The sequence below is a fragment of the Ceratotherium simum genome, chromosome 16 (assembly GCF_057802395.1).
Source record: "Ceratotherium simum simum isolate JZ-2026a chromosome 16, ASM5780239v1, whole genome shotgun sequence".
Classification (NCBI taxonomy): Eukaryota; Metazoa; Chordata; class Mammalia; order Perissodactyla; family Rhinocerotidae; genus Ceratotherium; species Ceratotherium simum.
The window spans coordinates 57,020,326-57,042,267 of record NC_141915.1 but is presented as its reverse complement, the minus strand read 5'-3'; the positions used below and the strand labels follow the sequence as shown (position 1 = coordinate 57,042,267).

The 21,942-nt window shown below is 49.7% G+C and overlaps 1 protein-coding gene, 1 long non-coding RNA gene and 3 other non-coding genes across 11 annotated transcripts; all 5 read right to left on the bottom strand.

Annotated features, from left to right (window-relative positions):
* Positions 1–742: 742 nt before the first annotated feature.
* Positions 743–6,215, bottom strand: LOC106802224 (uncharacterized). Of its 7 annotated transcripts, none has more exons than XR_015554769.1 (8): positions 6,119–6,215; positions 5,218–5,295; positions 4,668–4,765; positions 4,304–4,368; positions 3,003–3,145; positions 2,715–2,788; positions 1,332–1,430; positions 743–1,159 (listed from the first exon to the last, which is right to left on the bottom strand). It is a non-coding gene; the product is annotated as an uncharacterized LOC106802224 (long non-coding RNA). The 7 variants fall into 7 exon arrangements; XR_015554766.1 differs by having other exon boundaries at positions 1,332–1,426; positions 6,119–6,214; XR_015554765.1 differs by having other exon boundaries at positions 1,332–2,788.
* On the bottom strand, positions 2,600–2,672 carry LOC147915075 (small nucleolar RNA R38). The gene has a single exon (XR_015554803.1). It is a non-coding gene; the product is annotated as a small nucleolar RNA R38 (small nucleolar RNA).
* Positions 3,260–3,343, bottom strand: LOC147915074 (small nucleolar RNA R38). The gene has a single exon (XR_015554802.1). It is a non-coding gene; the product is annotated as a small nucleolar RNA R38 (small nucleolar RNA).
* LOC147915073 (small nucleolar RNA R38) lies at positions 4,848–4,925 on the bottom strand. The gene has a single exon (XR_015554801.1). It is a non-coding gene; the product is annotated as a small nucleolar RNA R38 (small nucleolar RNA).
* A 13,833-nt stretch (positions 6,216–20,048) lies between the features above and the next one.
* PRCD (photoreceptor disc component) lies at positions 20,049–20,873 on the bottom strand. Its single transcript, XM_087441894.1, has 3 exons — positions 20,800–20,873; positions 20,435–20,503; positions 20,049–20,070 (listed from the first exon to the last, which is right to left on the bottom strand). Exons 1-3 carry the CDS (start codon positions 20,871–20,873, stop codon positions 20,049–20,051), a joined length of 165 nt encoding a protein of 54 aa, XP_087298020.1.
* Positions 20,874–21,942: the final 1,069 nt, after the last annotated feature.

The following is a 21,942-nucleotide window of genomic DNA, read 5'->3' as shown; positions in this document are numbered from 1 at the left end:
TGGTTGTGGTTTTGGAAGGCTGATCCTATCAGCATGTTTAACAAGAAGGATGAACTGTCACCAGAATCAAAATACTGCTTTAGAAATTCAGAGACATGATAAACAGAATGGACATTTGGGCTTTAATGACTAAAGCAGCAACTTGAGGAAACCATGGCTTCCTGGACAGCAAGGTTTAGACTAAAGGGAAGTAGTGATGAGTTGAGTTACTGCATTAGGCCAAGGCCTCTCACTCACTACCTTGGCAACACCAAACTGTTCCTTGGTCTTGAGGAAAGCAGTGTCCCAAGTATGTTTCTCTGGATAGAATAACTATCTAGAAAGCATGTCGTCAAATGTGGGAAACATATGGTACCGATGACAGTCAGTCCATTCTGGTATATCTTATAGAGTGACAGCAAAGAAACCGGATTGCCTCAGTAACCCAGTGTTGCCCAAACTTAGGACTCTTGACCCTCTTTTATCCATAACACTTTACTTTTCTCTATTCCCATCACATTTGTAGTTATCAGACCCTTTGTCAATCCATTAGATTTCAGAAGTGCTGTGTTTGTGGGTGGCAACCCATTAGAGAGGTACAAAATCAACTTAGTGGGAAACAAAATCTGATTGCATCCTGTGTAATTGTTAGCCCCAATTATTATTTGGTGAAACTTTCACTTATCTAAGAATGTTTACTGAGTCAGAATAAAATACTGTTCTCACACGTGGGTGTCAATCTGAAATTCACAATGCTAGAGAGTCAGTTTTTTACATTTTTATTTGCACTTCAAAATTTAAGCCCAAGACACATTGACTTAACAGGAAATCCACTGAGAAACATTTTTCTAGGCTGAGCATCTGTTTCCCCTTGTCTCCCCCAACAGAGCATGTACATGTTAATTACTTTCAATTTACAATCACTGCATTTCTGCCAACACATGAGCTATACCCAGATCACCTAAACTGGAGTTCTGAACGTTGTTAGTTAGCCCCTAATTTCACTAACTGCCCAAGATTTTCTGGGATAAACTCACTGTCACCTGAATTCTTTGGCTACTTTTGCAGATGAAGTCCAAAGAACTCTTAAATGATTCTCCTTTTCGGGGATTATTTTATAGGCATTAGCAATTAGCAGCAGAGGCTGTGCTGATCCCATCTGGGATCATTGGGAGATAACCTGTAAAAGCAAAGGAGATTCATTTGATATAGCAGCCAACCAAGGGACTCAAAACTGAAGGCTAAATTTAAAGAATAAACTACTTTAGAGAACAAAATGCAATCACACGAGGCTGGCCCAGTGGCGCAAGCGGTTAAGCGCGCGCGCTCCGCTGCAGCGGCCCGGGGTTCACCTGTTCGGATCCTGGGCGCGCACGGACGCACTGCACATGGCGGCGTCCCGTATAAAGTGGAGGAAGATGGGCACGGATGTTAGCGCAGGGCCAGTCTTCCTCAACAAAAAAAAGAGGAGAATTGGCAGATGTTAGCACAGGGCTGATCTCCACACACACACACACACACACAACGCAATCACAGAGACGCTCATTCTAACCAATCACCAGGCCTGTGTGTGTGCTGAAGGCACAATCAGACAGTTCCACTGCAGGCAGTCAAGTTGCAGATGACTTGGCTGCTTGTTTTCAGGAGGCAGTGCTGTGAGGGAGCAGTGTCTGGAAAGTGGCCAGGGGAGAAGAACTATGGGGTACTGGGGACATTTATATTCAACCCCGCTCTGGATGTCACACTTTTAAAGTCAAACCTAGAGGTTTACTTGAATCCTGTGGAGCAGTCAAGTCTACTCAAGCCGACTCTAACCCAGGAAGTAGATTTCCCCACTTGCTAACCGTCCTTGCACTTTGTCTTACTTACAGGCTGTAAGCCGCTGGGGCCAGTTTTCAGGTCATTAAATCTCACCCCAAATACAGCTTCCTTGGTGACCAAACAAATATGACCTTAAATATAAACAGCCCGCACATACCTCCCAATTTCAAAAGAAAAGGCAATCTGTGCCCACTTCAAGCCTGACATTTAAATGGGAACAAAGCCAGACACCCTCCCTGCCCAGCACCACTTTGCTACTTTCTTGCTCACACGCCAGCCAACTCAGCCCTCTGCTGCCAGCCTTGCCATTCAGACAGGATCTGAGCTAAGCTGAGAAGAGGTCCTGGTGTTAACAAAGCACCTGGAAACCAAACAGCTCTGCTAGTGCCATGGTACCTCTTCTTTCCTGAATGTCAGGATACGGTGCAGAGGCAAGAGGTCAGAGTCCTTAAATATTCTCACTGCCACAGCTGGCATACATTTTACATTCCTGTCTGTTTCAAAGAGCACATTCATTTTCTTGAAATATGTGACAAGCACTCTTTCATTCTGCAATAAGAGTATAAACCAAATCTGGGCCACTTGTCCATTTCTGCCACCTCTTATAGCCTGTATCCTCAGAGCCATTAATCAAAGGGCTTAGAGCGTGACAGGGCAGCTACACCACTGGTTTCCAAGTTGCAGACGGATGATGCACTAGACAGGGGTCTCAGCAGGGTATATGCAATTCCCTTTGGATTCCATTCAATTTGATCCCTTATAAAGCCTGAACCTCTTTTAAGAGCACAAGGACAAACCCTTAAGCCTCAGAATAGATTGTCTTCCCTCAGTTGAGATTTTCAGACAGGGATAACTAACCATCATAGGTTTGTGGGGCTTCTTAGGGACATGTAAGATGTAAATGAACAGCTTACAAATAATAGGAGAGCAGTCATTTCACTTGCTTCAAGCAAATCAAGTTCAGTTCTGTCTCACACACTGCAGACATCTAGCAAAGAAAACAAACCTATGTTAAAGTCTGATGTGCTACACTGTGCAAGGCGGGGGGGCGGTCCTCCACAGGGCTGGCTGGCAAGAGCCTTCCCAAGGCACCATCCGTCACCACTGGTTAATACACCAAGGCCCAGTGTATTAGTGGGCCTTGGAAGGCCACTTAGCACAACCCTAAATCCAGGGCAGGGGAAGCAAAAAGAGCACCCTACCTAAGCCCATTCGGAAGGTCTTATCTATTACACGCACGAGAAAAATTCCACTTCGGGCCAGCGCAGCTGACACGGTGCTGCTGCCAGTTAGTGTCTTCTTCTGGAGGAGGCTTTTCAGCCTCAAACTGCAGGTGAGACTGGAGCTGGCAAGGAGAAATTGCAAAAGAAAAACCTACTGAAGAAGATAGACACAGGTATCTCTCCAATAGCTCACTTTTAAATCAGGCCTACATTTTCTATACAGCAAACTTGGGAAACTGAGTCTCAGACATCCAAATTCCACACAGAAAGACCTTTCTTTGCTTTCAGCCAGGGATAACTTGACATCATCATGGACTCAGCTCTCCCAATCCACCAGCCCACAGCAGTGACACTCAGGGCACACGCAAACTATTTTTTCCTTACCAAATTCTGCTTTACTTCCCTCTTGAGAACTCTCATTCAATCTTGTCTACTTTACTAGAATGTGCTTTCCCTCAAAGGCAAAAACTGTTTATATCTAGTGCCTAGATGTAGCCAGTATCCCAGACCTAACACACTGACAGTTCCTGCTGTTTTAAAGACAAGGTCTCTCCCAGTACAAAGTGTCTGATAGCGGAGCATGGGGTATATATTCTAGTCTCTCTCTAGTGTTGGTAAACTGCCTGAGACAGTGCAGATTACTCCTTCCAGCCAGCCACTGAAGGCCAGCTGCACAAAAGGTACCTGATGCCAGGAGGCAACTACATCACACAAGGTCTTTTCTCCTTCACTCACCTCTGTGTACAAAAAGATCCTGCAGAGCAAGCATGTCTTTCAGTTTTTTAAGATAGAGGATTACAGATCTGCCCTGAGAGCTACTTAAAAATAGCCAGTACTATAATCTTGCTGTAATAAAAATCCCTGAGCTAAAAGTAGATCAGATCATCTAATTGTTCTTACATGCCCGCTCTTAAACTGCCACACGATTCTCGGGCCCCACTCCAGAGCCATTCCCATCCATGCCGGAGGTGGGTTCCAGGGATGCGTATGTTTTAACACTCTGCAGGTAGTTGTGATCTATAGCCAGGTTTGAAAAGCAAACCTAACCCTGTTTTACAAATGAAGAATAAGGCTCTGGTGCAGTTATCCGATAACAGGCTGAGACTAGAGCCCAGATCTCTCAAGTTAGTCTAATACACGGTTTCAACCTCAGCTCTACTGACATTTTGGGGGGATAATTCGTTGTCACAGAGGCTGTCTTGTGCATTGCAGGATACTTAACACCCTCCACTCCCAGTTGAGAACCACCGGTCTGAGTAACCAGTTGTTCAATTACATACCAATAAAGCTGAAGAAAAAAATAATGCCCTGCCAAATCATATCAATTGGCCATATTTTCATGGTTCTGCAAAAAAAAAAAAAAAACTTAGCTGTGTAACTCTGGGCAAGTGAACTCACTAAGCCTCAGTTTATTTACTCAGCAGCAGATTGAGGAAAATGTCTACCTCACATAGCGTTGTTGTAACAAATACTGTTTTGTGAGACCACTTGGCAAGGAGCCTAGCAAAGAGAGTTCCATAATTAGTTCCCTTATGCGGGCTGTAACAATCCTGGAAGACCCACACATCCTTGAAATCTTAACAGACCAATAATACTTAAAGGGATCCTAACCTATACAATTCTGTGCAAGAACTAAAATCTTACCATTTATAGAAACTTCATCACAAAGATCCTTACACTCAGCATCCTAAGATGATGGTTTTGCCGTGACTTTTTCAAAGTCCACAGCCAACACCTTTAATCTAAAAGAGAAATATGGATAACACACTTCATTGTAACAGAAACAGTCTTAAGTATTTACTCTCAAGATTGGTATTTAAAAAGCTGAGCCTCAGAAAGTCAGAACTCCTCACAAAAGATGTCCTTTCAGACAGGGATAACTTTAAATCATCCTTGGCTCAAGCACTAACAAACATTTCCAAATCCCAGCCAACTGAAACTCACTTTCCAAAACTCCCATTCATCCCTGTATGCCGTGGCATCCATTTTGGTTTCAAATAGTGACACCTAGTGGCCCCAATTACACTGGCACAGACCCTCCTCTTTTCTGGATTCTAGGCCGATTTCTCACCCTAACTGAACTTATGTGTCAACATGTATTCACAGAATTTGAACCGTACGTGATAGGCCTTCACACCACCTGGGCTTCCTCATTTCTGGCGCCCACCCAGGTCCTGCCTGCACCCATTCTTACTCATTTCAGGGCTCCATTCATTACTTTTAAGATTCAACCTGCAGGTCTGCTCTCACCATCTCTGCAGACACCAAAGACCTGCGGGGAAAGAAAAAAGTGAGCATGTAAGGTTCACTGTAAAACTACGGGGCGGCCCCCTGGCTTAGCAGTTAAGTGTGCGCGCTCCGCCACTGGCGGCCCAGGTTCGGATCCCAGACGCGCACCAACGCACCGCTTCTCCGGCCATGCTGAGGCCGCGTCCCACATACAGCAACTAGAAGGATGTGCAACTATGACACACAAGTATCTACTGGGGCTTTGGGGGAAAAAAAAAAGGAGGAGGATTGGCAATAGATGTTAGCTCAGAGCTGGTCTTAGCAAAAAGAGGAGGATTAGCATGGATGTCAGCTCAGGGCTGATCTTCCTCAAAAAAAAAAAAAAAAAAAAAACTACGGCTTTCCAAAGTTTACAATTCCATGACTACTCTCTGTGAATTAAATACTGATTGGGGCCATCCTCCGGGCAGTCCAGGACGAGTCAAGTACCCAGACGTTACACTGTCGCAGTGAATTAAGAACCGCCACTGTCAGCCCGCCCCGTGGGCGGACCGGGGACACACGCGGGGCCGCAAGCTCAGCACACGGGTGGCTGTGCAGCGCACCGGGTGGCACAGGCTGGAAGGACCGCTCTCCCGCGGGAGGGGCCCTCCGACGCCAAGGGTGGGCCTGGACTCTCTCCCCTCAGTCGTCAACACTCGCGCCGTTTCGGAAGCCTTTTCTCACCCAGTATCTCAGTTAATCCCAACCACCCTATGAAAACGGAGACCGCTCTATCGTCACCACTTCCCCCCTGAGGAAGGGGAGGCAAATTGTACTAGCGCCGTGTCAAGGAAGACTCCGTTTTCCCACCTCCGCAGTCTTACCATCGTCAAAAGCCGAAGGCTGCTCGCCACGCTCGCCCCGCAGGAGGCCGCCATGACTTCCAGCCATGCGGCCGGCCTCGGAAAGGGAGTAGGGCTTCGCCTGCGCACAAGTCTTCCCGGCAGTCTCGCCGGAGCTCTCGCGATGTTGAGAAAAGGCTGATGGGAAATGTAGTCAAACCACCGCAGCAGGGGACGGTCGCGTCCTCAGCGCAACTCTGGAGCCCGGGGTAAGACGGTGGCCGCCACGAGGGACAGTAGAGAGCCCGGGGTGGGAAGCATGATCTGTGAAGAGCCATGGCCGTTAGAAAACGAAGATGGACGGTCACTTCAGCCACAGTCATTTATCTTCTGGGGGCACAGATTGTCCCTGGCCCGGACTCGGGGAGCGCGCAGAAACTTCGAGGGGGCCTCACGAGGGGAACGGAAGAGGAAACTGAGTCCGGGCTGGATTTCCTTCTTAATTGCTCTGCAGATTTCATCTGGGGTAGTTGGTTGCGTTCGTGAAGGGAAGGGACATTCCTGGGGAATTGTTCGACATCCGGCTCTACTGTTTTTCAAGTTGGGGCGAGAGCGGTGAGGCCCGGGCGCGGCGGCAGAGGGCGCCCGAGAGCGGCGGGCCGGCTGTGCGCCTGGGCCCCAGGGCTGCTCCAGCTACCCCGGGGTCAGCTCCGGATACCCCAGGCGTTTCCAAATACCCCAGGTGGCTCTAAAAACCCGGGGCTGCTCCCAAGACCCCGGGCGGCGCTAAATTCCCCTGAACCCGGGTGCGAGCCCCTCGCTGCAGGTCCCGCTGTGTGGCTTTAATTCCCATAAGGAAAAAAATTAAATTATGAAAAGAACAGAGAAGAATGTAACACCCACTGCTTCTTCTGACTTACTTTTCAGGCAGCCACCCTGGCTTCGTTTTTGAAGTAACATTTGGGCAAAACAACAACTAGAGTCAAGGCCAGAGTTTACACCTATTTGGCAATTGGTTTAAATTTGCAAGACCACGGAACCTTTTCTGCATTACCCTCTCCCCACTCTCATCAGCCCCTTAGCAATGATCTCAGTCGCATTTCGTCTGGGTTATATTATTCCGTATGTGGTAATATGTTGCAGGTGCTTATTTTCAAGTTCCCCCATTTATTTTTGTTTGCCTCCTTTAATTTGATTGTAAGCTCTTCAAGGCAGAAGTCTCTTTTAATTATTTTTTTTCTTTTTAATTTCCTCGCAGTGCCTAGGTGGTATTCCGATGCCTCTGCTCATAGCAAGTACTCAAGAAATAATCATTGACTCTCTTAGCAAGAACTTCTAACTTGTCAAATTGGCCCTTAAGTTTCTCTACCTTACCCTTGAAGACAAATTATCTTGTATAATTCCGAAAGAAAGAATGGGTTCTCTCCCTGCAAACTACGTGTCTTTCATTTCCGACTTGTAGAGGGAATTCCAAGTGTGGAATTTGCCGAAAGCTGCTTGTGAAACTGGTAGGCAAGTGATCAGTTGCAGGCACAACGGTAACGACAGCTAATACTTTGCGGCACTTAGCATGTGCCGTTCACTGCTTGAGTACTTTCCCTGTATTCATTGCTTTCCTCTGCACCACTGCACTGGGAGTGCACTATCACTAGCCCCACTTTACCCATAAGGAAACAGAAGCATCGAGAGATTAGGTAAATTGCCCGAATTCTCACAACTAGTAACTGGTGAAGCAGGGTTTGAGCCCAGCCTGTGAAGTCCGTGCTTTTACCACTAAGTTGTACTGCCCCGTATATATATAAATTGGTGTGTTATATAAGGGTTTGGGGTTTGAGGGAGGCCGACAGGGGAGAGAAGAGAGTTTTTGTGTTTGTAGGGGTGGTTAGGGATGAAATTGGACAGGGAGTGGCACCTGTTCCACTGTTTGGAGCCACTTTGTGGCAGGAAGAAAGAGGATAAGAGGCTGCCGGAGCTGCTCTGGGAAACACTCTGAGGCTCTGGGCTCCAGCAGGGCTCTCTTGGGTCCCACACTAGGTTGCCACCCAGTGTGCGGTGAGAGCCATTCTTCAGAGCTCCTGAAGGGCCGCTGTGCCATAAGCCACAGTGTAGCTTTTACACCTGCTGGGCACCAGTGGAACAGCAGCAGGCTCAAGGTAGATGGGCTGTCACGGGCTGCTGGGCAGTGGCCAAGAGGCCAGAGCAAAATGCAGTGAGAGGCCATGTGCCTGAGCACATGTCAGGTACACTGCTTAGGCAATTTGGAAATAACTGGGAAAGACTTCCAAGAATGCATCAGAATTCCTGAATGAGCAGGCAAGGGCTCAGAGCTATTGAGACTGAAGTATAAATGTTGTGATTTCATTTGCCCTCATTGCTGGTGAGGTCTAGGACATCTGAGTTTTACATACGGTGGAATTATATTTATTGACATGGAAAGAGTGACATGGTCTAGTGGTAAGTGACGGAAGTAGATCACAAGCTGACCAGGGCAGCTTGTGGTGCCAGTCCCAGTGCCGTTCAGGGACCAGGCTCTGAGTGCAAAGAGGAGATCTAGTCAGCTGGCCTGCTGTGTTCAGGTGGTCAGCGGGCCTGAGCTCCATTCACTAACAGGATTTAAGACATGGTATGGAAACCCAGAGTAATAGAAAACAGTCTTTGGAATATTGAAGTTAATGTCTTAACCTGGAAAGGAGTCTTTGATTTTATTAGTAAGACCATGAAGGAGGGTAGGTATATTCCAAGCAGGTGGCTGCTTACATTGGGAACAGCTGCAGCAGTGCCGTCACCGGAAGTTCATCCCATGGATGGCCGGCACTGTTAGTTGCCCAGTGTGCAGCTGTTCTTCCTCCGTCTTCTACACAGAGCACTACCGGGCAGCTGGGAGCTTCGGGGGAGGCAAGCCCCTCCCCAGCCCTAAGGGGGGGATCTTGATTAGTCTGCACCAGACCCATAAGATAAATCTCTTCCCTTTGCCGGGAATTGTTCTAGGAAAAAGTCTATGATGCAATTCTGCTAAGTTTGGGAAAGTTTTCTTGTTTTTAAAAACAACAGCCTCTCTTCTGGCTTTGGGACATCCTGAAGATGTGATGCTTGAGACTGCTGCAGCCATCTTGCATCTGTGAGGCTTGTTTCAAAGCAAGAGCTGAAGGTCTGTGATGGCAGAGTGGAAAGAAGAAAGAGCGAGTCCTTGATGATGCTTTTGAACCGCTGAATAACCGGTCCTGAAGCTCCCTAACTTCAGACCTTTTGTTTTGATTCAGAAACACATATTTTTACATTTTCTGAATGTGGGATGCATCTTATGAGCAATGGCATCTTAGTTTCAGTGCAATACAGAATGTGACATGTAAAAAAGAAATCTCCTTACTGTTTAAATCATTTTAAGTTAGTGTTCTGTTAGAGTCAAAATCATCCTAAATGATAAGACCAATATTTTCCAAATCTTTTTTTTGTCATTAATAATTCCCCGGAAGAATGGGCCATGGCAAAATAAAGAAAATGAACTAATGTGTACACATTACCTTTCTGAAAAAATAACAGCTAATGTATATTAAATCTTTACTCCATGCCAGGCACTGCTCTAAGCACTTTTTTTTTAATCACTTTATTGAGGTCTGATTGACATACAAAAAGCTGTACATATTTAATGTATAAAACGTGACGAGCCTAGGCACCTTTTATGTGCTAACTCATTTGATTCTCACAACAGCACAGTTATTATCCCCCCATTTTGCAGCCAAGGAAGCCAAAGTTCAGAACAGGGAAAGTGATTAGTAAGTGGAAGCATTGAGATCTGAACTCAGCCAACCCACTCTCCAAACCTATGGTCTTAACCACTGTGCTGGGTTTGCTGAAAAAAATGCGCTATGACAGTGGAACATGTTTTGCTTAACTCCAGTGATTTTAATTCATCCAGCCAGAAAGCCCATCATGAAAGCACAGAGGACTTTTTCTTCTGCGATTTCTCAGGACCATGAAAGAGTGCTACAAGTCCCATTTAGCAGAAATCGGGGTCCCTGAATGTGGCTTTAATCCTCTGTCAAGGAGGAGAAGTGTAACAATGAATACCCCACTTAAGGAGAATAGCCAACCTTGGGCTTGCAGTGGATTCCTTCCCGGGTTTACCAACAGGGCACAGTTCACTCGCCTCCTCCGCAGAGCTGTTGCCTCTAATCAAGTTACTTAAAAACGGATTTTAAAAACATAAATATAAATGAGTTTGAAGAATAGATAACATTCCATTGACCTCTTCAGCTGTTTTCTGGACACGTCTCTCTGTTCCCAGAACCCTCTGCCTTCTCACAACTGTTGCATGGCCTTTGCTCATGCTGTTTGTTCTCTTCACCTTGAAATTTCCTTCCCCTCGTCTCTCTGTTCCCGGAACCCTCTGCCTTCTCACAACTGTTGCACAGCCTTTGCTCACGCTGTTTGTTCTCTTCACCTTGAAATTTCCTTCCCCTCGTCCTCTCCTCTGCTTAGCAAATCCCAGCTCATACTGCAGTACCTCCCCTGCACTCTCAGCTGAGACGCTGCAACAGTCCCTGGGCTCTTTCCTCAGTGCTCCTGTGGCAGGCCAGTTTAGCACGTGCTCTGCAACCAGGCAGACCTGGAGTCAAGTCCCCGCTCTGCTGAGTTTAGCTGAGTAACCTTGGGCAGGTACTTTACCTTTCTCTAAGCCTCATTTTCTTATCAGTAACATGAGGAGGAGGGCGATCATCTGAAACTTTCTCAGGACTCTTTTAGGATTATGCATGCAAAGCACCTAGCACTTGCCTGGCACAAGGGAAACACTCCATAATCGGAACTCTTGTTATTTCAACATACAGTCACATGCTGCATAAGGATGGTTCAGTCAGTGTTGGACCGCGTGTACAACGGTGGTCCCATAAGGTTAGTAACATACAGCCTAGGTGTATAGTAGGCTACACCATCTAGGTTTGTGTAAATACACTCTATGACATTCACACAACAACGAAATCACCTAATGACGCATTTCTCAGAACATATCCCCATTGTTATACGCATGACTGTACTTCTTTTAATATTCACTGTTTTATGATTATTTATTTTCATGTCTGGATTTTCCACTAGACCATGAGCAAGACAAGGATCAGGTCTTCATTCTTGTTGATTTTTTTTTTAACTCTAACTCATCTTTATTGAGATATAATTTACATACAGTAAAATGATTCCATGTAAAATGTACAGTGCAGTAGTCCAATAAATGCACACACCCATGTAACCATAACCCCAATCACGATTTAGAACATTTCCATCACCCCAAAGGGCACCTTCACACCATTTCACAGTCGGTTTCCTTATCCAGCCCTGGCCCCAGGCAACCACTGATCTGCTTTCTGTCTCTATTAGCTTAGTTTCGCCTATTCTAGAATTTCATATCGATGGATTTATACAGTAGGTACTCTTTGGTGTCTGGCTTCCCTGCATTACCATGTTGTGGTTTACATCAGTTGTTCATTTCCTCTTTATGGCTGAATATTATTCCATCGCATACGTAGACCAGTGTGTTTATCCTCTCACGTGTTGATGGATCTTTGGGTTGTTTCCAGTTTGGAGCTATTATTAATAAAGCTGCCGTGAATATTTTTGTACAGATCTTTTTGTGGACGTAAGTTTTCATTCCTCTTGGCAGTTTGGAACTGCCAAACTGCTTTCCCTCGTGGTTGTAACTCCCTACGCTCCCCCAGCCACGCATTCCCGGGTCACAGTTGCTCCACACCCTCGGCAACACCTATATGGTCAGTCTTCAATTTTAACCATTCTAGTGGGTGTGTAGTCGTATCTCATTGTGGTTTTGATTTGCATTTCCCTGATGACTTATGACGTTGAGCATCTCTCTGTGTGTTTATTGGCCGTATGTATACTTTTTGTGAAGTGGCTAGTAAAACCCTCCCTTTTTTTATTGGGCTGTCTTCTTCTTATTGAGTTGTAAAAGTTCTTTATATATTCTGTATACAGGTCCTTTCTCAGATATTTCCCTGGCAAATGTTTTCTCCCAGTCTTTCCAGGAATTTTGATAAAGCCAAATTTATCTGTTTTTCTTTTATGGTTAGTGCTTTTTGTATTCTGTTGATAGAACTTTTCTTTCTCCATTGAATCACCTTTGCTGGGTCTGTTTTGGATCCCATTGATCTGTGTGTATATCCTTAGGAACACCACACTGTCTTGAACTCTGACCTTGTCTCCTCACCTTAGTGAGACCACCGTGGTCTGCTTGGTGTCCCCTCCCCAGGCCACATGCAGGGGGACTGCCTGAGGCAGGTGCCGAGGCAGTCACGTCACTGTCCTGGGTACTGCCTATTGTCAAGTGTCTGTTTCTTATATTTTGCCCAGTTTTCTGGTCATTTGTGGCAGGAAGTCAAAATTCATTTCTGTATCCACAGTGCCTGGCACAAGGGCACCCCATAAATGTTTGTTGAGTGGGCGAGTCTTTGTTAGCACCTCCAAACACAGTCCATTTGATTTAGTCTCTTTTGATTGGGAGAATCTCTGGGGCACCTGGAGGTCATCTGGTCCATCCCCTTCATTTTAGCAGACAGTTCTTTTCCTGAGGATGGTCATTCGTCCTTTACGTCCTCAGCAGCAGCCCACCTGGGTTCAACACACGCTTATTAAATGGGGAAATTGAGGTCCAGAGAAGGGAAGGCCACATGACCAGGCCGCAGCTGAGCTGGCAGAACTGGGCTTCCCAGGCCAGATCTTTCTACTGTACTCACCGGCAGGGCCGGCACTGTCCCTCTCATTGCTGTATCACTCCCAACAGCTAACACCGGATTTGCACATTGGAGGCTCCCGGTACCTGCTTGTTAAGTGACCACGTGAATAAGTTAAATAATTTCTTATAATGCTTAGTTCAGCTGGCTTCCGCATATGGTATTAAGTGTGTGTGTGTGTGTTTGCACATAGGGACAGGACTGGCCATTCCTACTCAGGTTCATAGGTCAGAGGCCGGTGAATCTTCCTTTTGTTTTAATTTTCTCAGCCACCCTCTAGACGTAATCCCCACTAGGGGGCATATGTATCCCACACAGAGGGTCTGTAGTCCTTAGGTGCAAGGACTGTCAGTGGGTCCCTCCTGAAGCCACCTCCTTAGTCCCCAGCCCTGTGCCCTCCCCCTGCAAAAACCAAGCCTTCCTCCTCAGGAAGCTGGGCTGCTGGCTGCCGTCCTCTTCTCTCCCTGGGGCTCTGTCCCTGGTTGAAGGAGGCAACAGAGTGGCAGTGGCTGTGAGTGATGACTTCACTGTCTGTCATCCCTGCCAATGGCTACTGCTTCCTCCCTGAGGGGATGACAGATCCTGGAGAGACAGCTCTCCTCCCTCCCCTCACCGGGCAGACAAGGACTAGCCTTTTGGTGCCCAGAGTCTGGTCTGCCCTTGAGTGATGAGTTCCTGAAGAGAGAGCAGTGGAATAACCCTGGCCCACCCGGCCCACATGCAAAGGCATCGCAGGTGGGGCCACAGCTCTCCTTTCTTGTGCCCTGGTGGATGGGTCACACTTGGGACTTCCTTACAGCCTCCGACTCCAGACTCAGGTCCTCCTTGCCCCAACAGCTTCACGAGCTCAGGTGTCACGTTGCCCAGGCGCAGGTCCTGGCTTCACGACCGGCTGTGAGTGACCTTGAGCAGGTTCTGTGAACTTCACTTTCCTCACTGGGTAAATGAGGATAACAACAGGTCCTGCCTCATAAACCAGACAATGCTGATAAATAAAGCACGGGGCAGAGTGCCTAGCATGTGCTAAGTGTTTAAAACATTAGCCATTATGAATTGTATTGTCAGTATCGTTATCACTGTATTAATGTAAACCTCAGTGTAAGCCACTTGGCCATTTCCTTTCAAGGCTCCCGAGGAAGCATTACTTTCCTCTAGCTCAAGGTCTTGGGCTTCTTCCTGTCAGTGAGGCCCCTGCAGAGGGGCCCTGAGGTACTGCGGGACCAGTGGGGTACCCTGCTCTCGTGCCATCGTGCCCACCTCGTCTTGGACCGGGGCCTCTGCTGTACACCCTCGCCCAGGACCGCCCTGCCCACATACATGCCACACACGTTTGGGACGGGCGGGTGCTCCCTGCAGTTGCAGCTGCACCCTAGGGTGACGCAGGACAACAGCAGCTGCTGCAGCTGCTACAGCTGCTTCCCTTGCTCCCCCACTCTACCCCTGCCACCTCATTAACTCTCTGGTCACGTTCCAATCTCCAGGAGACACTGGCAGCAACCCTGCGTCTCAGCCACAGAAGTAGCAGACAACAGCACCTCCTGCTCCCGGCTGCTGCCCTCGGCCACCCTGCAGCTCAGAGCAGCCTTTTCCCTGTCACTCAGGCTCCACCAGCAGAGAGATTAGCATTCAGACAGAGGACGGAAAAGCATCAGGGCAAGCACCTCCTGTCTTCCTTACAAGCTGAGATTCATTTAGGGAAGCAGAGCCAGTTAGGCGGCAGGTGTCCAGGCCACGACCCCCAGTGGAGCTTGGGACAGGGGTCTGGGCCCCAAAGGAGACTTGTACAGTCTTACTGGTGCTGGCTCTTACTAGGTGCCCCCACAGAGTAGCCCCCCTCTGCTGTCCTCTAATTTGTTTCAGAATCTCCCATAGCCCAGCTATTGAGTATGAGGAGAGACCAGGCAGGGAGGGCCATGGGGTGAGGAGATGAGGGCCTCTACTCATTGTTCTGAAATTACTAATTGTTCAGTAATTGACAGTTCACGAACACAATCCCAGCAGCTCACACAGAGTGAACGCAGTTAAGCCTGCTAAGCACTTTACACACATTACCTAATTTAACCCTTATAGCAACTCTGTAAGATAGGTTTGCTGTTATCCCCATCTTATACATGAGGAAATTGAGGCACAGAGACATTCAGTAACCTACCCAAGGCCACAGAGGTAGGAAGTGGTGGTGGGGTCAAGAGTCCAGTCCAGTGCTCTGACTCTGGGCTCCCTGCTCTTAGATTCTTCATCATCATTTCATAACAGCCAGCACCCTGGACCGGGAGTGACCCAGCTCTCATCCTCAGCTCTGTCTCTCCTGTTGCTCTTAATCCCCTCCCTCCTGTTATGGTCAGTCTACCAAGCCCCTGAACTTTCCTGCTCCCATTTCCAAACAGCAGCTTTTTCAAGGGAATGGGAGGGGAGAAGGACTCAGCCTCTTGGGGACATTGGGTTCACCCCCACCATGGGCTCCACACCAGTCCCTGGGATGGGAGATAGTAGGCCAAGGAAGGGGCACCTCGGACCCAGGCAGCCTTCTGTAGAGGAGTTCTGGGCTGAGGGTGGCAACTTTCTGTAGCAGGAGCTGCAAACGTGCAGATTGTGCAGAGAGCCCAGGGGTGGGAGAGCCCCCGGAATAAGAGGTGAGCGTGGGCTGGGTGTGTGGGGAAGGTGTAAACACAATCTGCTCCCACCAAAGCCAGCCTGCTCTCCGAGGGAGAGAGCCCCTCCCTCCCAGCCCACATGGCACCCCAGCTGCCAGCGCCCAGCAGCCTCCAAGCCTGGGCAGACACATCCCCCCGTCACCAGCAGCCCCTTCCTCTTGCTCTCCCTCCCTTCACCGGGAATGGATCCTTGGAGGAGCCACCATCTCCTGAGTAGGTTCTTAGAACAGTGCTGCAAAGGGGTGTCACTTTGTGGATGTGTGTCTGGGCTGTGAGCCAGCCCCAGTACAGCTAGGTGACCTTGGCCTGACTATTCCTCAGACCAGTGGAAGGAGACAGGCAACTTGGAAATGGCAGAGAGCAGAGGCAAGGATGAAGTGACAGGAACATGGCAAATAGATTAGAGAATGAATGCAAAGATAGGATCAGGGGACAGAGACTGGGTCTCGGGAACAGTGCCCTCTGGCCCTCAGCCTGACAGTCCTGTCACCACGAAGGCCCACGCCTCCCGGGAGAAAGACAGACTGACGGGAGCTGAGACAGGTGGTCACAAACTCATGGCCCATGTCAAGTAGGCAATGGGGCTTGGACATGGTTCCAGCACAGAGCTCCTTCCCCTGGTGCGACCCTTCCCCTGCCTCCGCCCTGCGCTACTTTGAGAGGCTCCCACGGAACTGCCAGGCTCCCTGCGGGATCAGCAGCCCCTCCCCATGGCTTCAGAGTGGGTTCCCTCGATCTGCATCTCACCCTTTCCTTCCTTCCCTCAGGCGTGGAGTGGTGGCTGAGGTGCTGCTGTCTAGAGAATTCCTCCATCTCCTGCTTCCTGAAAGTCAGGGGCAGGGGCCAGCCAGGCAGACACCTCGCCGCTGAGTGGGTAGAGCGGGCTGGAAGGGGAGGAGAGATGCACGCGCATGTGGGGATGCGGGCTCTGGAAGATGAATGACTGTGAGACAGTCAGGAGCAGCTGCCTGCAGGGTCTGCGCCTGGATCTCAGGGAGCAGAAGCGGAAATCTGCTTTTATCTCTGCTCAGGATCGGGCAGGATTGTAAAGAGAGAGAAATGGCAGAGCAGCTGGGGGCAAAAGAGGCTGCGCCGCCACCGCCACCGTTACTGAGCAGTCAGCAGACTGACAAAAACAAGCGTCATGCTTTTTCCCTTCCCACATGCTACTGCCTATTTGGAACACACGCACGCACGCACATACACACAGAAAACACAGGACAAGCTGTGGGTTGCTTCCATCCAGCCACAGGCAGACATGTCACAGATCCAACTGGCATTTCTTATTGATAATTTCAGCAGAGCAGCCAGTGACAGAGTGAGCTCTGGGGACGAGGGTGGGGGAGGCAGATGCCACAGGAAGTGTGTGCCAGCATGGCAAGCGGTCTGACTCCACACTGCCCGGACCACAGCTGAGGTTTAACAGTACAGCTCCTGAGCTGTCAGAGACAGGCGGCCAAGCCAGTGAAACCCCTTCTCTCACCTGCAAACTTCCAGGTGGTTTCAGGGCAAGAACAAGGGCTCTGCAGCCTCCATATGAGCCTGGGGTCCCCCACTTACTAGCTAGGTGACGCTGGGCAAGTTAGTTAACCTCTGTCTCTGTTTCTCCTTTCTAAAATGTGGGTAATATGCCCCGTCTGTGGGGTTATTGTGAGGATTAAATTAGAGAATGAATGGGAAGTCCCTCCTTAGTCAACATGAGCTGCCCCTCGATTCTGGAGTCCCCTCACCCGGGTTTGTTCCTACCCTAGCCTGGCTGATGGGCTGCCCCAGAGTTAACCAGGTGCACCCCACCGAGTCCCTCTCTCTGGGCCTGCCTCAGATGAGCCTCAGGAACTCAGAGGATGGCAGCCCATCCCAGAGCAATGAGCATCTCTGCCCCTCCTGGCCAGGCCTTGCCTCAGGAGCCCCACAGCCAGGGCTTGGGGAGAAGTGAGAACTGGCAGATCCAGGGGCTAAGGTTAGGAATATAACTTCTCGATTGCTGCTTTTCCCATTCTCCCTCTTGCTGCTGCCTCTTCCACCACAGCATCTTTCTGGGATAGGGGGAAAACTAGTACTTGAGCTGAAACAGAAAACCAGACCAGATCGGCACTTTCTCCCATGCCAAGGTAGGGGCTGGTATTGCAGAGTGGACATTCCAGAACACCACCTCTCCTTTGGAAGTCTTCTAGCACTGCCTCGGGCCCCCAGAATGACCACCACTTCATCCCCAAGTCTAGAAAATGCTATAAAGATCACACGTGGTGCTCCTAAAACTCACCCTGGCCCCGAGGCCTGGAACAGAACAGGCTCAAGGCAGGAGCTCATGGAAGGAGTCCACCTCCCTCTCCTAACCTCTGTCCATGACCACAGAGCTGAAGACAGCCTGCTTTGCTCCCACGTGGCCAGGCGTTGCATATTCTTCCTTCTTTGTCCCCAGCCCTGCCCTCTGCCCTCCAGGGCTCACGGCCTGGCCCTACCTGCCTTGGCAAGCTGATTCCCGTCTTTGGGCTGAGCTCCGCCTGAAGAGGTGACGGCTTATTTCAGAGTCTCTTTCTCCCTAAACAGAGAAATGCACAAGAGTCAGAGGATTGGAGGGGATGACCGTCCTGCATTTCCGGACTTCTTCCTCCCACCCCATGCCTAGCAGTTCACCCCACTACTGACAGGCAGGAACACCCAAGAAACCATACAGTTGGAATTTCTGACTGTGGAATTAGCAGAATTTTCACCCCTACCCCCACCCTGGGCCAGCCTTCCGTGGCGGCCGCCATCAGCAGGAGATGTGAGATGTTAGGCCAGTTCTTTGGGTTAACTGGGTTCCAAGGAGTTAATAGGCATCTGCTTCCTTCTGGCTAGGCCATACCAGGCCAGGCCTGGCCAGATGGTCCCAGATTCGGCCTTTCCTCTCCTGACAGGAGGTCCAGGCCCATTTCACCTAGAGGAGATGGACTGCCTGGAATCAGGGGCCTGTCAGTCCCATAACAGCCACAAACCGGATGGATGACCTTGAGCAAGAAATTTACGTCTCCCTGTCCCTCAGTATCTTCCACCATTAACAAGAGATAGAAACACTTGTCCTGGGGCCAGCCCCATGGCTTAGCGGTTAAGTGCTCTCTTAGCGGTTAAGTGCTTGCAATCCCTACTGGCGGCCGGGTTCTCGTAATCCGCTACTGGTGGCCCGGGTTCGGATCCTGGGCGCGCACCGACACACTGCTTCTCCGGCCATGCTGAGGCAGCGTCCCACACACAGCAACTAGAAGGATATGCAACTATGACATACAACTATCTACTGGGGCTTTGGGGAGAAACAGGGAAAAAAAGGAGGAGGATTGGCAATAGATGTTAGCTCAGGGCCGGTCTTCCTCAGCAAAATGAGGAGGATTGGCGTGGATGTTAGCTCAGGGCTGATCTTCCTCACAAAAAAAACAAAGAAACACTTATCCTGCCAACCTTCTGAGGCTATTGAGACTTCCCAGTGAGTTAATATATGAGAAACATCTGGGGGTGAATAAAGACTGATCATGTGTCAGATTCCAACGGGAGAAGAACTCGCCTGCACTGAGCAGTTGCTCTGTGCCCAGTGCTTACAACCATTCTCTCATTTAAACCTCACAGACACCTCACAACCACTCTATTATTAATCCCAGTTTAATACAAGTAAATAGATTATATGATTTGCCCCAAGTCTCTCAGTTAGTAAGAGGGGAGCCAGGATTTAAACACTGGCTGCCCAACTCTAGATCCAAACTCAACAGTGAGGACCAGTGAGCATTTGAGGGCCTCCTCTGTGGGAGGCCTAGTGATGATCATTTTGTATATGCCAGCCCGTTTCACCAATAGTAGTCATTAGGCACTTTTGTGACCATCTCAGCTAGCCTAAATGTGGAGGAAGGGCATGACAGAAATGCCTCTGTTCCCCGCACATGCCCACGGCTTCCCCGTGGGCCTTCTGACATTCGGAACCTGGTGGATCCCAGGACTGAGAAACCAGGGGCCAAGACACAGAGAAAGCCTCAGCTTCTCTCAGCTCGCCAGTCTCCACATAGCTAAGGGCCATATCGCAGGCAGGTTCCACACCCTGAAAGAGACATGGGAGTGCACGGGCATGCATGCATGCTGACTGTCTCAGCCTTCTGAGCCCGGAGACACCCTCCTTCCAGGGGCCCTGCAGCCCGAGGGTGTCACACTCTGTTTCACTAGGAGCGAGAGAAGCAGTGCCAGGGGACTAGTAGACGCTCCCACAGGAGAGAATGTCACTCTTCAGATAGGGCTCCCGCACTAGGTGGGTCCGTAGGCACAAAAGAACATTTCAAACAGTATGTTCTTAATAAATATTTGTTGATTTTTCAGTGTTTTTTGAGGCATAAGAGCCCCTATCGTCAAAGGACACTGGTCATCCAGGGAAAGAAAAGTCTGGAAGTTCCCAAAACTTCACCCCTTGTAAAGGCCACATGGCTTCAGCCTAGGGAAGAGTTAACTTTCTGGCTGCTGGAGACAGTGTCCTGCCCCAGGGGCTGCCCAGCCAATGGCGCTCAGAGCCGATGATGTCATGCTCCTCCTGCGCCTCCTATTGGGGACTGGACAGCGAATCCCGCTGGAGGCTCAGGCAGTGGAGCCGCTGAGGCTGGGCGGAGACAGCGGGAGAGGGACGGGGGAGGGAAGGCGAGCAAAGCAACGCTGAGCTGCGTCTGCCTCATCCCTCTCTCCACTGCCCCTGCACCTTCTGACAGAAGGAACCTTGGGGACCACCCTGCACCCAGACAAGCAAAGCAGAGCAGCTTTGGTCCAGAGAAGCTGGGGGCTCCCATTCCCAACTGGAGAACACAGTCAGCCTGCCCACCAGGCATACAGGGAACAGGGTGGCTGGGGCGAGGGCTAGCATACAGCACACACACACACCCCTGCTCATCACGGACAGGGCCAGGGGACAGCGGCAGCCTCTTTGGTAGCACCCTCCCTCCTCCACCCCAGACTCGCCTCTGCCTTACCTGCCTGAGGACTGGAGGTCTCTTTCCAAGCTGCTGCCCGTAACTGCCTCATCCACTCCACTGGGCTCTCTGTGGGAGGGAAGAACAGGCAGGAAGAACTGTGGGCAGTGCCCAGACCCCAAATCCCCTCTCCTGCTTTTTGGCAAGACCTAGCCACATTGGGCTATGGGACTGGAGACTGCAGCCAGTGTCTTTGAAGAGCTCCAAGTTCCCCCTACTCTGTGGGGGAGCCCCTCAGGGATTCCTTGCAAATCCCTCCCAGCCTCCCTGGAGGTCCAGACAGCGCCTGCCCACCTTCAGCTCTGCTGTAGCCCAGCCTAGTAGTTCTCCCCCAACCCCAGCCCATGGCCTAGTCAGTTTCTCACGGTTGGACCCGGTTGGCGAATCTGCGGCGCCAGAGCATGGCCAAGGTGCTAAGCAGGAAGAGGGTGGTGCACATGGCTCAGCTGCCCCATCCCCTCCCAGACCAAGTCTGCAGAAGAAGGCCAAAATGGCCCCTGCCAGCTCTCCCAAGCCACTACTGTGTGTCCTGAGGTTCCTGCTGGCAGTGGATTAGGAGGCTCAAGCTGATTAGTGGGGTCAGCAGACCTGACCTTGTGAAGACTGATTAACCTCACTGGGCCCAGGTTGTCCTCCTCTGCGGCAGGGTAAATCAACCTCAGTCTATTCTGGATGTAGATACGGCTAAGACCTGAGCCTGGCCCTTAGGGGGCTTATAGTCTAGACAAGTGCACTGGCAAGTTAAAGGGATGACCACAATAGAGTGACTGAGGCAATTAAAGGCACCTGCAGAGCACTTTGGGCATTGCAAGCATCAGCGGAACCTTCAAAGAGGAGCTGGGGGCATCTGAATTTGCAGCTGCTCAAAGGAGGCTGGGTGGTCAGACAGAAGACTCTGCCAGGGCTGCAGACAGCAGGGCATGTTCCAGCAACTGGAAGTTGAGTGGCAGCAGAGCAATGATGTCACAGGAGGCATGGGGGTTGGGGAGGAGGACAGGGGAAGAATATTAGATGATGAAGCCAGAAAGACAAGGGAGGCCAGGGAGTAAAAGGATGGCTAAGTTCAGATCTATACTCTGGACATTTCTCTCCAAATGTTTCTGATTACACACCCTCTTCAGTAAAAGTCACTCATGAAATAGATATATGCATCCACTTGTAAATATGTACTGTACTAATGTGAAAATACAGTCCTGCACCATAGACATACATAAACCTGGTAAAGGATGAGATGAAAGTAAATAGAAATAAGATTTCTGCTACTTTCCACATCCCAGTGGAACCTCTTGGGCAGCCATTTGGAAGGCCACTGCACTGGCTTTGGGAAACTATCAGAGGAGTTTTGTGAAGTGGCCCAGCACGGTGTGTTCAGTCTTGGCCCAGGCGGCAATAGCAGCCGGGGACAAGCATGAGGACATGGGTCTGAGAGTGATGTAAGAAACTGAACCCACCCACTGTCCTCCATGCCCCCTCAAGACTCCCAGAAGAAGGCATTAGATTTTCCTGCC

Coding starts and splice junctions, on each gene's coding strand:
- PRCD (XM_087441894.1), bottom strand. CDS start 20,873: ATGTGCACCACCCTCTTCCTGCTTAGCACCTTGGCCATGCTCTGGCGC. Junction 20,504..20,799: donor TTCGCCAACCGGGTCCAACC/GTGAGAAACTGA, acceptor TCCCTCCCACAG/AGAGCCCAGTGGAGTGGATG. Junction 20,071..20,434: donor GACCTCCAGTCCTCAGGCAG/GTAAGGCAGAGG, acceptor GTCTCCGCCCAG/CCTCAGCGGCTCCACTGCCT.